At 40.5% G+C, this 15,430-nt stretch overlaps 1 protein-coding gene across 1 annotated transcript in view; it reads left to right on the top strand.

The window, feature by feature from the left end:
- Positions 1-3,915, top strand: part of TRABD2B (TraB domain containing 2B) — a 244,683-nt gene extending 240,768 nt beyond the window's left edge. The window contains exon 7 of the mRNA XM_081868259.1: positions 3,412-3,915. Coding sequence (XP_081724385.1) covers positions 3,412-3,634 — 223 coding nt within the window. The 3' untranslated portion in view covers positions 3,635-3,915. The remainder of the gene's footprint in view (positions 1-3,411) is intronic.
- Positions 3,916-15,430: the final 11,515 nt, after the last annotated feature.

The raw sequence follows: 15,430 nt of genomic DNA, 5'->3' as shown, positions 1-15,430 counted from the left end.
CAAAAGCACGAACTTTGCAAGCACTTGTAGTTTGCTGCCTGAGAAGAGCATGTTTACACTATGCTTGACCACATGTTCATTGAGCACCTCAAAGGAAGGGTAGCCTCTGCATATGATCCATGCACATGTTTATCAGTGGTGATGAAAAACTGTGGGTGGCAGATGAGCTCCAGGAGACCACATGTTAGCAGATGTTCTGGTGGATCTTTTAATTTATAAATAGGAGCCACTCCATTTACATATTCCATATCCATAGCTTTCACTTGCCAGATGTTCCTTAAAACTAGTTCTGAAAAGTCTTAATATAGTTTAGCATCTAGTTTGTATGTGTAGAAGGCTAACGACTTGCTACCCTGTTCCACTATAAAACACAAGAGAAAAACATCCACTTCAAGAAAGGTCAACGGGGATTAAACACAGGGGTAGGAATCCTAATTTAAGAGAAAGTTTAATAATAATTTAAAATTATCTAGGCTCGTTCCTGTTATCTATAATGTATATGCAGCAAGTTTTGTCCTGTCACTGAATACCCTGCTTCTTTATCAAACCCTTGAAAGTTTGTAGTACATGTAGATGAGCCCCCCCCCCCCCCGCGAAGTATTAATTCAGGCCTCAAGGTAGATTGTGACCAAAAAAAAGAGTTACGGTATTTAAGAAGCATAGACCCAAAAGGTTGTCAGGTTTCACCCTGCTAATGGACACTGCATGTTAGAGGGTATGTACTGCTGCTCCAAAGCATTTCTAATTCATGGATGAGAGCAGAGGCAAATTTAGGGCAGTGGAACCAGCAAAGGGGCACCACAGGGAAGACCAGGAATTGAGCAGAACAGAGGGTGAGAGCTAGGGGTGCAAATTTTGGCCCCTCACAGGGCACCACTGAAATTTGAAAAACCAAAGTCCACCCTAATCAGAGGGGAAAGTGTCAATGTATGCTGTATCCTGGCTGTCAAATTGGACTTTAGCTGTGGCTAAAGAAGAAACCACAGATGTATTAAAAAATCCTCTTGCCCACTATTAATAGAAAAATTGTAGGAAAGGGATTGTACTCAGAACACTAAAGGTTGCAAGAGAACCTAGATGGCTAGCACTAATCAGTCAGAGCTCGTTTCCTTTTCAAGTTGGAGTAATCTATTGGGTATTTTAACCTTTATGTTGTTTGGCTAGTATTAAGGGCTTATCCACACTAGTCTTTTGCCACACTCTTTCCAGGTAATAGTCTCTGCTTGGATGCTCAGTGTCCAAGCATTTGGGGATTTTTTTTGCCCTGCAAAACCCCCACTCTTTGAAGCTGCATCAGAGCAAACATCAATTAGCATTTTCTGTGGCTTGATGTTTGCTCCAACTGAGCTCTAAAAGAGTGGGCTTTTGTGAGAAAGCTCCAGAGCAACAACAAAAAAAGGTGCTCAGACATGGAGCTTTAAATCATGGACCATGCCTGGAAAGAGCGGAGGAAAGTTAGGAATGGATAAGCCCTAAGACCATGGTGTCATATTGTTAGAAGGCAGCTTTTCATGTCTGAAAGATCAAGAAATGTCACCGCTTGTGTAAGCCCAGAAACAGCAAGCAGGCCTTTTTATGAGGCAGTGTTACCATCCATGCTTTGCGTCTATTATTGAATTCATTCTTCCTCGGTTGTCTGTGAAGGGCTGGCAAAATAAACGACACACACAGAAAGGCTTGTCTCAGCCCAGGGACTTGGATGAAAAATGGGGTGGGTTCTTCAAGGGAGGCTGTGTCGACTGTGGTGGTAAGTCATGGTATGGAATTATGAAGGGATGTTCCCAAAATATTACAAAAGCATCAAAGCATTTCTGAGGTAGTAGGGAGGAGGGCAAAAGGAAGAGTTAATGTTGTCATCTCCTGCCCAAGGACCACACAGACACTTCATGAGAATCTGTGCCATTTTCCAGCTACATAACCTTGAACAGTTATAGCAATTCTAAAGTTAGGGTGGTGGGTGTTTTTTTCCTTCTCAGAGAATGATATATCGTTTCCTGACAGACTGGTTTTAATAAGGATGAAATTCTTGTTGTTGCCAAATCAGAAAGGACTCTCACATCTTTAAATCATTAGGTTGAGGATGGAGTAATCACTCCAAGGGCGTGCTTCAAAGGTTATTGGATTTTACAAGGCATTCTCCCCTCTGCAGTTGTCTAAGAATTAACCTAAGCACCACCTCTGATTATTCTCGGTGGACACCATCTTTCAAACACACAGTATTTCCCTGAGATGAACAACTAGGGGCAGCTGGAAATCTGCAGAACCAAAACATAGCATTGGGGTGGGGGTGGGGAGATGCTGGGGAGCTCTGTGTTGGTGGTGGTTACAGCATCCCACAGGTGACAGCATCCCACACACCTGGAGAGCCACCACCAAGATGGAGCTCCCTCAGCCTCCCACACCATTCCCATGCAGTAAACACAACACAGCCCATATTTCCAGGGTAGGTACTGTGGATACTGCTGCAAGGGGTATCACCGACAGCTCACCACCACCCAGGCAACAAATCAACCTATTTGCCTGCCTTCACAATTAAGAATACATGTTATTCCCTAAGTACCAATTGTATTCAATAGTTTGTGTTGCTAGGCTATGTGCAATTTCAAAATATTGTGAGAATTCCTTTGAAGTCTGGCACATTGAAGATTTTGATGACTTTCATGTGATACAATACCGTTAATGAAATTCATGGTTATCTGTTAATATTACAGTGACCTCTTCCAAAGGAGAAACACGAATTAGTTGTTCTCCAGCCTTAAACAACAAGAACTACTACAAAAACAACATGGAGAATATTCTGATAGAATCGGCTCCACATCTGTTCAGGTCTTTTTTAAAAAACACACACACAACACGATGACTTTTGTTTTGGAAATAAATAGGAAGCACATGCAGAAAATTGTATGAACAAAACCCCAAATTCAAATCAGGTTCATTATATGGCATATTTACACGGAACCATGAATCACCATTACAATTTATCAGTCCCTTTTCCTTTTAATTACAAATTTATCCCTCAAGGAAAACTTGCTGCATGCTGACAAGTAATCCCCATGGTAAGCACACGTCCATCAGTTACGTGAAATAAGGCCACGGTTTCAATGTTCATCCAAGTGTATTTAGGTTTATTTATGCTCATTTCAATATATATGCCCAAACACCAGGTTTGGCAACAGGATTTTCTGAGTCTAGTCTATTGTTTATGGATTAGGTCCTCTGCCCCACTATTTGCATAGCAACTGAATATGCGTTTTGTCATATGGAAAATTGTAACTTTTCAGGACAATAGAGGGAGGGGAGATTTGGGCCTTTGGCACTGAATATCACCAGCAACATTTTTAAAACCCAATGACAGGTATGCATGGAATCCAATGTAACCTTGTAACCTTGCCCTTCTGTGTTTTCTTCTAGGACAACCACCGTGCCTTCTCACATCAGGATAACCAACAGCTACATCTCAGTCAACCCTTCTGTTTGGTTTTCAAAGCCTCTGGACCAGCAGCCCCAGCCAGACCTTGCATTCCGTCGTCATCTCAAAAGCTCAGCTATAGGCAGCAAGATGGCGTCACTCTTAACTCTTTCTGTCTGTGTAGCAACAACATCTCTGCTGTTGAATCTGCTCAATCCTTCCTGACAAAACAAGGATTTGTAAGTGCAATATCCAGAAAAGAGGAGAAGGATTGTGTATGTTCTCAATGAACTATTTCACCTGGGCCTCCGGAGCGAATGAATGGAAGAAGCACCTCTCACCTCTCTCTCTTGCCCAGATATGATTTTGAAACTCTAAAGCTTTATTTTGTACACTGACTTAACATCTTCTTTTTGTAGAAGGATCTTTATTTCCCATGCTGCTATGGGGTTTTGTAAAATATATGTGTTCATATATATAAAAGAAGAAGAAAAATAGTGTATTTATTCAATTGGTATATTTATTTTTTGTTGCTGCAAAAATGTTAACAAACTTGTTAACCCCAAAGTGAAAAAATATATAAATTAAAAATTTCTATATTCCTTTTCAATCAGCAATAATAATAGTTGAATTCATATTCTGGTAAGATAGCACAATATTGCAGACTTTCCAATACAAATTCTTCTCCCGAATCACTTTTTCTGGGGCTTCTTAAATCAGCTTTCCATTCACATAACTAGTAGCAATGGTGGTGGTGGTGGGACCCAGCATTACTTTCCAGTGTCTACAGCAAGAATAGGAACCATGGTCACAATGAGGGCTATTTAAGAAAAATCCCCGGAGCCAAAGATTAAGTACCCTATATACTTGAGTATAAGCCGACCTGAATATAAGCTGAGGCATCTAATTTTAGCACAAAAAACTAGGAAAACTTATTGACTCAAGTATAAGTCGGTTCACCACACCACAAACCTGATGGTGGCGGCAGTGGAGGACGACGGAGCAGCTTGAAAGGGCTCCTTTCGGGCTGCTCGTCCCTCCACCGCCGCCGCCCACCTCACTCGAGTATAAGCCATGGGGGGCTTTTTCAGCATAAAAAATCTACTGTATATGTCTGAAATAATCCTCAAATGTGACATCTAACATCTGCCCTGAAATGGGCTTGGAAATAATTCAATGAAAATCACCATTTATTTGTCCTCCTGCCCCTTATTTCTGAGGTTTCTACTGTAGCAGTAAGGTGAATGTTTCACTAAGGTGAATGTCCCCTTGCACAATCAAATGTTCTCCCCGTCTCCTCCCCCCATGAGTCCCCAACCCTCCAGAGCAGATTTGGGGGTGGTGCAGGGCATGTGGGAAGGGAGGAAATGTCATTGCACTAGTTCTAATCCTTGTGCTTGCACAATTATTTGGTTGAATGCCACCGTTAGACTTCAAAGCTTCAAACTTTCCTTTGCAACCCTAAGAGTAAGAAAATCATGCAATTTACAACTAAAATGAAAGCTGGGATTAATGAAGGGAGCCTTGGGTTGCCGGCGGCAGCCACAAATGTGTGTACATCTGCACCCACTATTAACCTGATGCCCCCTCACCACCATCTTGCCTTATTGTGTCCTGGCAAACAGTGGTGTCAATACACCTGGAAGAGCAGAATCATCCATTTCACTGCAACTGCCTGATGGCCACATACATGCCTGAATCTCATGTTAATGCACATTACTGGACTGGTTCACACAGTCACATCTTCTGCTGCTGAATGAGCACATACTGGACTTGCCCATCATCACATGAAGAAGGTACCTTATAAACTGGCAGGGCACAGGCAGACTTTCGCAGTAATTATGGTAATCACAGTGGTACTTTGGGGTGGTGCAACCCGTGTAGAAAGGCTTGCAATAGTTTTCAGCAAATTTTCCAATTCACAAAGTACTTTCTCCATGCTGTCCTTTTACCTGGGTGTACTTCACATGAAGCTGACATGCAGGTGGCGCTGTGGGTTAAACCACTGTGCTGCTTGGGCTTGCCGATCGAAAGGTTGGCGGTTCGAATCCCTGCGACGGGGTGAGCTCCCATTGCTCAGTCCCTGCTCCTGCCAACCTAGCAGTTCGAAAGCATGCAGTGCAAGTAGATAAATCAGTACCGCTCCAGCGAAAAGGTAAATGGCATTTCCGTGCACTGCTCTGGTTTTGCCAGAAGCAGCTTAGTCATGCTGGCCACATGACCTGGAAAAACTGTCTGCAGACAAACGCCGGCTCCCTCAGCCTTTAAAGCAAGATGCGTGCCGCAACCCCAGAGTCGTTTGCAACTGGACTTAATTGTCAGGGGTCCCTTTACCTTTACTTCACATGGATAAAATGTGACCCAAAATAACCATGTGAACCCAATTGTAAATGTGCTGCTGTCCCTAGGTACATCCGTTTGCACCAACACTTATGAGAAAAGGGCTGCAAGGACTGCTAAATCAAGAGTTTTAGCTCTACATTTCCATCCACAAATTAGTTTACACTACATGACTTAATGTTAATTCAATTCCAGTTAAGAGCATGTTTACATGAGTTCTGCTCAACTGAAGGCAAACTAAAATCCAGGACAAAGAGCTAACATGGGCAGGATGTAAAACAATGTACATTCCTTTGTGGTGCTGCAATAAAACCTTGGATTGCCAGATATTGATTATTTAAAGGAATGTCCTTTTCTTAAAGGAATGCCCTTCTTTGCAGAACATTGCAGCTCCATGGAGCATGTGTCTTTATTCAGTTCTGCCCCAACCTATTCTTTACATACATAACAAACCATATAACTGTACTGTTTACTGTTTGCCTCCTTCCCTGCATTATGAAGATGCACAGTCCAGAAGGACAGTGCAATGTGAGTCTTCTGAATGTGTAGATAGGCCTTTAATCTCCTTTTCCAGTCTTGTCCAAGAAATTAGACAATTGGTTTAGCAATCAGCTGTCCCTTTTACACATGACTTTCCCTGCTTACTGAATAAACAGAAGCACAATCCATTTATTGTGGGCATTCAACCTTCACTCAAATGAGCAAATGTAAAAAGCAATTACAACAACAAAAATACAGCAACATAGATCTGTACCCCAGAGAAAATCTCAAGCATAGGTTGATGCATAGAGGCGCCAACTTGTGCCGAAGATTGGGAGGGCCGCCGTCACAACATCGGGAGGAGCCAAGACAGAGCCAAATGTGGCATAGGCACAATTTCAATGGCTGGCAGTTCCTGTGTCTTGAACTCAGCCTGCTGCTGCTGCCATCCCTCCCTCAAAAAAAAAAAAAATATTCCAAGGGGGGTAAGTGAGCTTGGCCCCTCAGAAATGGCGCCCCATTGATGCATATTTCTACATTGTTTGCTGGAAGATCGGAGATGTTTGTGTTAGCAAGGAGTCACTCATCTTACATAATGTATGCTGTTTAAGCCATGTACTGAAACATGCATTGCAAACCCTCATTCTTGGACCTGGGCGCTCACATTCATAGAGTGTCTTTAGAATATAACAGCAAAGAATGTCCAACCAATGAAATCCAATCAATACTGTATCTACATAGGATTGCAGTGCAATCCTGAAGTCATTCAAACTGAGTCCAGTTACTCTCAGGTAAGTGTGCTTAGGATAGCACCTTAAATAGGATAGTAACACCGTTCCATATGATGACCCACTCAAAGTTGATGGACAACTTTCAGCTCCTTAGGGCAGGAATGGGAAGGCCTCTGGATTGTGTGATCTACCTTCCTCCACACCCTTTACTTGAAACTTGAGGTCCACCAACCAGGTTTAAAGGAGGAAGGGTGTAGATCCAGATGCAAAATTGTGTCTCAGAGTATTGAGACAATTACAGTACCTGCTGCATCCTGTAAGTTACAAACCCTGTGTTTAACTACAGATCATGGATTTAACATTCCAGATGTTGCATTATTAGGCATGATCCTTACGATTTTTTGTTTTCATTTTAAAATAGCAATTGAGAGAGATCATGACTGGAATTATAGTGCAGGGAATACACGATGCGCCATTGTCACTGCAGCATTTCTCTAACAAGTATCCTCCTCAAACCTGCCACTCGTCTCCAAAGGTTCCATTTGCTTTCCAGTGTGGAGAAAGCAATTCCAACACCCAAATCCCACTCTGTTTCGGCCTCCCACCGAGTGTCATTTAAGAAGAAGAAAAGTACATGTAAAGATTGGGAATAAATTCAATTTTGTTGCATTTTAATGAGAAAATATCAACTTCACACTTTTTGAATCAACATATGAACCAAAACACAACATATTTATATTTAAAGTGCAATTTAAGTATCCTGATCACTGGGAAGAAGGGAAGGTGGGGAAAGGTGTAGTTTGATTCAATGGGCACTCTTCCAAAGGCCCATCTAATCCAGCATCTCAATTTCAGAGTGGCCAAGCAGATACCTCCTGAGAAGCCAGTAAGCAGAACCTGAGCACAACGCTCTCTCCTCACTTGTGCTCCCCAGAAACTGGCATTCACAGGCATGTTGCCTGTGATCCTGGAGGTAATATAAAGTCATCATGACTAGGAGCCATTGATAAGATTATAAGAACAGAAGAAGACCCTGCTGGCTCAGGCCAATGGCCCATCTAGTCCAGCATCCTGTTCTCACAGTGGCCAAGCAGATGCCTGTGATGCCTCAATGAATTTGCCCAATACCTTCTAAAGGCCATTTAAATTGATGGCTATCATTCCATCTAGTCAATTCCATTGCTTAACTATGTGCTGTAAATGCACACAATTTCTCTCGATCAATGTGGTTAGGAGGTCTGCGCCCAAGACACGATAAACTGTGCTTGTCTAACAGCCTTGCTTAAATAACTGACCCTCTCCTGCATCATCAGTACTTCATCTCTGAGCTCCCTCAAATGGTTTATGCAGGCTGGGGACCAATGATAGACCAGAGAATCTAATGCAAGCATGCAGACTTTTTTCCAACTAAACCTATGCCTAAACTCAATTTAACCCATTCCACGGGGGAGCAATAAATTGAATGTGAAACTACAACAAATATATGCTAACTGTTGCACTGTTGTCATTCAGAAATGAATCCAGAGTGCCATTAAAAAAAGAATCTGTTTACCTCCTTGTGCTCCTCTTGTCAATATTTATCAAGACACATTAACGTCAGGTGCATTGAATGTTGAAGAACCTCTTCATCATGAGAAAGGTAAGTCAAGATTTGCAAATGACACATTTTCAGAGTGGGTCACCCAGGTCTTTTTTTAAAAAATGTTCCTGCAAGAACTCACAATAACTGTGTTCAATATTGTTGTTTCCACACTCCCTCTTTGTTGACTTGGCATCTCAGGTATAAGGCACTCTTTGAATACAATTATATATCCTTTGTTTAAAGCAGTGCCTAGGCAACAAGGTGAAGTATCACAAACTATCCTTAATAGAGTATAATAAAGTAATTCTCAGCTGGGAAACAGTTATTTTCACTATTTCTGTCATAAAATACTGAAAGAAGATCAGCTTTGTATATTTTAAAAAACGTTCTCAGTGGCCATTCTGTTGATAAGTGTTCATTTCTTAACTTGCCTTGTGATCTGAGAAAAATTGAACGAAATCAATTTGAGATGCATTTCCAGTATTGTCCATATACAATACTTTGACTTCTGTTTGCAGTTTTATCAGGTCTGACATCACATTAAGGTTGCAGAAGTCTGACTTCATATGATTTCCCTTACATTCTTTCTCCCCACCACTCTTGTAAGTTCACGTCTAATTTAATAAATATGTAAAAAGAAAAAGAAAAAAAACATTATAACATGAGATTGCTACATGTTCTCAGGTGCCTTTATTATCCCGTTAAAAATCCATTAGTGCATATTTGTCAGTTTCTCAACTGAAGTCTATTTGCTTTTTTTTTTTTAAAAAAAAAGAATTTCCCTTTTTGTTTTCCAAGGATGTTTTATCAACCCCAATATGGGATTAATGAGTGGAAAATGTCTTGGCCCTCTCTGCATCCTTGACCATCTATGTGCACCATGACTGTGTGATTTTGGGCTGGGGGAACATGCATAGCTGAGTGCATTGAACAAAAATGTTCCCCAGAATATGGCTGCACTGTGTGAAATCCATTCTATCGCAAGAACAGATCAAACAACAGTACATGCTGTAATTTTTTCAAAAATTTTTTGTAGATTTATAAAGTAGCATAAGCATGTGAGAAAAATGCAAGAATGCCCTGTATTTAAAAGTACAAATAAACACAGAGATATGACTGAAGACTTGAATCCAATCCAAGAAGAAAAGATAGCTGCAGCCTTCGCTTAACTAATTCAAGATTGAAACATTCCACATCTCCTGTAGGTGCAAAAAAAAGCTATGAGAAGAAAGTCCTAGTGGGAAGCCGGCCTGGTAATTTGTTTCAGATGTCCCTGATCCATGGGAAAAAACTAATTTCTCACTGAAACTGAAAACAACATGAAGGTGATAAGACACATCCTAATTTACCACTTAGAACAAAAATAAAAATAACTAAGTGTATGGCAGCACTTTAAGAACCAACAAAAGTATTATGGCATAAGTGTCCATGGACCCAGTCCTCTTCATGAAGTGTGATCCAGGTTAAAACTAAAAAGATGACACTGCTGTTCAGAATTTTAGTGGTGTTTTAAAACAGTGCTTGCCTTTTCAGATATCTGTACTATATCATAAAAGGAGGGTTTTAAAAGTTTCAAACAACATGACTTACAGAATAGGATAAGAAGGCACGGTAATCCACCCATTTATTCAGGTCTCTGCACTGGATAAAATTAAATATTTACAAACACTCCAACAATGTGCAATCCTACACACTAGAAAGCCCCAGTGAGTTTAATGAGATTTACTGTGAAGTAATCACTATCAATAAAATTTAAGAGTACTAAGATCTTCAAGGGTAGTGAACTGATACCTTGTCATGTATCTCCTCAAATCGGTGTGTGTGTGTGTGTGTGTACACCTTAGTGAAAAGGTAAGGTAAAAAAACTTTGCAGCCATGCTATGTGACAAAGATTTGTTTGCACTTCCAGGTGGCTGCTATTTTCAGATGGGATTCCATCATATACAGGGAAATTCAGGCTGTGTGATTAATGTGGTTTTGATGCACCCCCCAAACTTGGTTCTAGAACTTAATCCACTCCAGAAGTCTGTTTGACTTCTGAAATGTTCGAAAACCAAGGCACAGCTTCTGATTGGTGCAGGCACCCCAGAAACAATAGCCAACAGCCGCATCGGATGTTTGGCTTCCGAAAAACCTTTGGAAACTGGAACACTTACTTCCGGGTTTTTGGTGTTTGGGAACCAAGGCATTTGAGAACCAATCAGAATCAGAAGAACTGTCTTAAAGTCGTAGGTGTGTTTAGATTTGTCTTATGTCTTGCTACAATAAGCACTTTAAACTTTAATCACAACTGAACGGGGAAGGAGTTTTCTTAACTTTTTGACAAGTTATGGGCCAACTGATTCTACAAGTCATAGCATGTATGACTAAACTTGTATAATCTCAATCAGAATGAAAGCTTAATATATTGTCTTCCCACAAACTTTGCAAAGAAAGCAGGATGAATGCTCAACAAACATGGATGTGGCCTAAGTTTCTCATCCCCCAAAGCCATGCATTTTTTCACATTTGGCCTTGCCAATGCTTTTGTGGGGTGGGGTGAGCTGATGTTTTTAGCTGATTCTACCCCCTCTTCTGTACTGAAGCATTCCTGCTAATGCTTTATATTTGCTGTGGTTTTTAGGTATTGCATTATACTGTATATTTTTATGTAAGTTGCCCAGGGACCTTTGGGTTAAGGACAGGCAATAAATTCAATAAATAAATAAATATTATTGGGTCACGGTGGAGCTGCCTTGTAAGCCACCTACAACCCAGGATCTTAGCTTTCCGAACATTTAGTGAGGTGGTGGTAGGGTATAACCTGTGCTTAAGGAGATTTACACATTTGAACAAAACTTTGCATGAACTTTAAACTTCCTGCAGCCAGCTGTGAGTTGTGTGTGAAACGAAAGCTCCTTTCGCAGCATGCAGTTGAGAGGTATAATAAAACTCCACTCATTTTCTGGGGTGCTTGTAAATGGGCTGTTTTATGCTTGCACTGTACTCCCTTTCTCCTTAATCACAGAAATAAGTTATAAAATAATGGGGGGCAAGGGAGAGAAAGTGGAGAGGGGAAAGTAACATACTAAATTCCTTTTTTAAACAACTCAGTCACACGGCCCTTCAACTCTCTTTCTTGATCTGTGACAGTCCAGCCACACTGAACAAGAAAATGGAACCATGGATCAGTTTAACAGCAAACTGTATATATCATATACAGTTGGGCAAGGGGCATCTATATGTTTCCCAGACTACTCAAATCTTTTATAGATTATGGAAGAGGCCTGCCCTGTGGTTTCATCAGATTGTCTGATTTCTCCTTCTTCAAGAGCTGCATATATTCCAGTTCCAATAGTCCTGCAAATGAATGGACAAGTTAAAATCTGTTCATGCATTCCACCCTCTCAAATGTGTTATAAACAGAGGTGCAGTGGTCTGATTTGAGGGGTGGGTCTGGGAGGTCAAATACCTGTTACTATTTCTTCAGCAGGGTCTCTATCTCCATCAGCTTAGAGCTGACTAATCAGCATTAAGGGGGATGTTTTAGCCACGGAGAAATGTCACTCTGGAAAAAGTTACAGATAGGTAGCCGTGTTGGTCTGCCATGGTCAAAACAAAATAAAAAAATTCCTTCCAGTAGCACCTTAAAGACCAACTGAGTTAGTTCTAGGTATGAGCTTTCGTGTGCATGCACACTTCTTCAGATACCTGAAGTGGTCTGAAGTATCTGAAGAAGTATCTGAAGAAGTGTGCATGCACACGAAAGCTCATACCTAGAACTAACTCAGTTGGTCTTTAAGGTGCTACTGGAAGGAATTTTTTTATTTTGTTCTGGAAAAAGTGTGCAGGAAGAACATCAAGAAAATGCTCCAAAGCTAAGCATTTAGGAACACTAAAAACACAAGGTGCTTCAGTTTCACGAGAACAAAACAGTATACAAGTTCTGTTACAATGGATTGGCTGGGGCTGTCCCCAAACACAGGTGATGTGGCGGGCCATGACGTAGGGTGGAGGTGGCGTACTTCCACCCCTAAGCCGGAAAACTATTGAGGCCCGGCTGCCTGGCTGCAATGCCACCCACCGGGTAAAAGGTGAGTGGACTTAATGGAACCACTGGCTCTTAACCCTGGTTGTCCCCCTTCCTCTTGTTCTCATGTTGGCAATCCACAAGGTCTACTTTTCTGGTAGACTCAGGTGCCAATATATCTGTTCTCAGAGCTGTTTCCTTGAAGGTCATACCTACACAGTAGCAAAGCTCTAGGCTCGACATTCCTGGGCATCCTTGTTGTTTGAGTCTATATTTCCTTTTTTCACTATTTGTGTGAGTGAACTTCACTAGATTCAGCTTGAGTCTCTTGTCTGTAAAATATATGGGTTGCTTGCTTTTATTTTTTTTAAAAAAATATTTATTAAAGATTTTATTAATACAATAAAAAAGAGAAAAACAGATAAGAAAAACAAGAAATGAAAAAGAAATACAGTTTTCATCTTACACAGAAAGCATACCACAACAAAGTCAACTAGATGTTAACCGTATTTTCTTCGCTTTTGGACCTCCTCACATCTCTCGTTCCTGCGTTCCTAATTTATAAAACCATTACCAGCAATTTATCACCTTATTTCGATTCTTATTTTGTAAGTTTCCAATATTGTGTCCCTAACTTTAAATACATTTATCTAATTCTTAGATACTTAAATTAAACATAATATTTATCCAAAGTTTATCTTTCTCTAAAATTTTCACTTGTTCTCATATTCTTTTTTACTAACTTAATGGTGCCATGTTGTTTTCAATCTCACATCCTTCTTAACACTCATACAGTTTGCAATATTTTTGTAAATAGTCCTTAAATTTCTTCCAACCCTCTTCCAATGTTTCCTCTCCCAGGTCTCGGATTCTGCCAGTCATTTCTGCTAGTTCCATATAGTCTATCAGTTGCATCTGCCATTCTTCCAGCGTGAGCAAATCTTGGGTTTTCCAGTATTTAGCGACAAGTATTCTTGCTGCTGTTGTTGCATACATAAAGAATGTTCGGTCCTTCTTTAACACCCTCTGGTCAACAATGCCCAGAAGGAAGGCCTCTGGTTTCTTAGGGAAGGTATACTTAAATACCTTTTTCAACTCATTATATATCATTTCCCAGAAAGCCTTAACCCTAGGGCAGGTCCACCAGAGGTGAAAGAACGTTCCTTCAGTTTCCTTACATTTCCAACATTTATTGTCAGACAAATGATATATTTTTGCAAGCTTAACTGGGTTGCTTGCTTTTAATTACACTGTTTTTTTAATGGATAGAGATTGTTGAGATGACAAATTACTTTAAAAATGTTTTTGCCACATTTCCTGTAGCAATTCACTCTCATTAAAAGCCAATTCAATTAAGAAGGCAGCATAACTATGTTAAGAGAAGAGGGAAGGGAAGGGAAGGGAAGGAAAAAGAAAAGAAGGGAGACTTTCTTTCTTTCTTTCTCTCTCTCTCTCTCTCTCTCTCTCTCTCTCTCTCTCTCAAGATATACTGGGGCATGCATTTCTCTTTGGCCAAAAATGGATGTTGTGTACCAAAGTTAAATGTTAGTAGCAACACCTCAAATTTGGCCCACTAGCAGATTGGCAGGCAGTGGAAATCCTGCAAGCAGGCATTATATGCTGGCAGAAGTTTGTCCCCACAAGCAACCTACTCATCACTTTCTGCACCTGGCGCAGCCTCTGTAACAACACCAAGGGCCACGCATAGAGCACATTGCAGTAATCCAACAATAAGGTTACCAGTGAATGAACAATCACGGACAAGCTATCACAATACAATAATTGATGTAGATGTCTTACCAACCAAAGTTGGCAAAAGGCACTCCTATTATAATCCCCTCGGAACTATGCAGGCTTTATGTTGCATCTAGGATAGTTTTTTTGGGGGGGGGGAATTGATTCAGTTTGCTTTTAAAGGTGAACCTACCTAATCTGCAATTTCTGAAACAGGATGAGAACCAAAACACAGCCATTCTATGAAATTAGTACTTCTCTGAATTTTGCAATGCAGTTGTCCTGCCAAGTAATGCATACAAAAATGGATTCACTGGGATAAAGCATCCATAAAACTGGTGAAACTAACATAGAGAAATGTATTATATTAGGGGAAACATAGGGGAAATATGCTTTGAAGAAAATGTGTGTATTAGGAAAATTTCACACTGAAACCTCTGATTAATTTTCACAGGCACTTTAAAAAACAATATGTGGAAATTTGGAAAACTAAACATAAGACTGGAAAAATGAGAGAAACTGAAAGAAACTAACAGTGACAGATTTGCCAGTCCTTAATAGGACCACCATCTTGGATGGAATTCCACTAGAAATTCTTCTGAAATATCTATCCATGAAATTGGATCCTGAACACTTGGTTTTTCCTTTTGAATTCTATGCATATACAGCAAGTGAGCTTTTGTCTTTACCAAAATGTTTGCTTCAATCTGAAACGCCTACAAAACATCTTCATTTATGTGTCGCTAGGGTTGCCATATTTTAAAATTCCTGACACCAACAAAGTTGCTGAGCTTTTTTTGGGAAACCTCCCCTAAAATAGTAGCTTAAATCTTTTGGAGCTGTTTCCACTGCTTTTTCTTCCATCGCGTTGCCACACATTTGGGTTTTCCCTGACGTTTTGCAGATTTGGCAAAATTCCCCCCGATGCCATTTTTACACTCGAAAACCAGACCATGTCAGGAATTTTCCTGATGTATGGCAAGCTTATGTGTCACAAGATATATCCTATATGCAGAATAGAATGAGCCTTGTTTGGAAACTGATTCCATATGATTTAAATAGCAGAAGAAATTGAATGATGGTGGCAGATTGGAAAAGAAGATTAAAAGAGCCAAGCACTCAGCTTCTGACTCACGGCAAATAAG

The sequence above is a fragment of the Podarcis erhardii genome (assembly GCF_964252035.2).
Source record: "Podarcis erhardii genome assembly, chromosome: 6".
Lineage (NCBI taxonomy): Eukaryota > Metazoa > Chordata > Lepidosauria > Squamata > Lacertidae > Podarcis > Podarcis erhardii.
The sequence above is the reverse complement of the archived record's forward strand: the minus strand, read 5'-3'. Positions and strand labels throughout refer to the sequence as shown.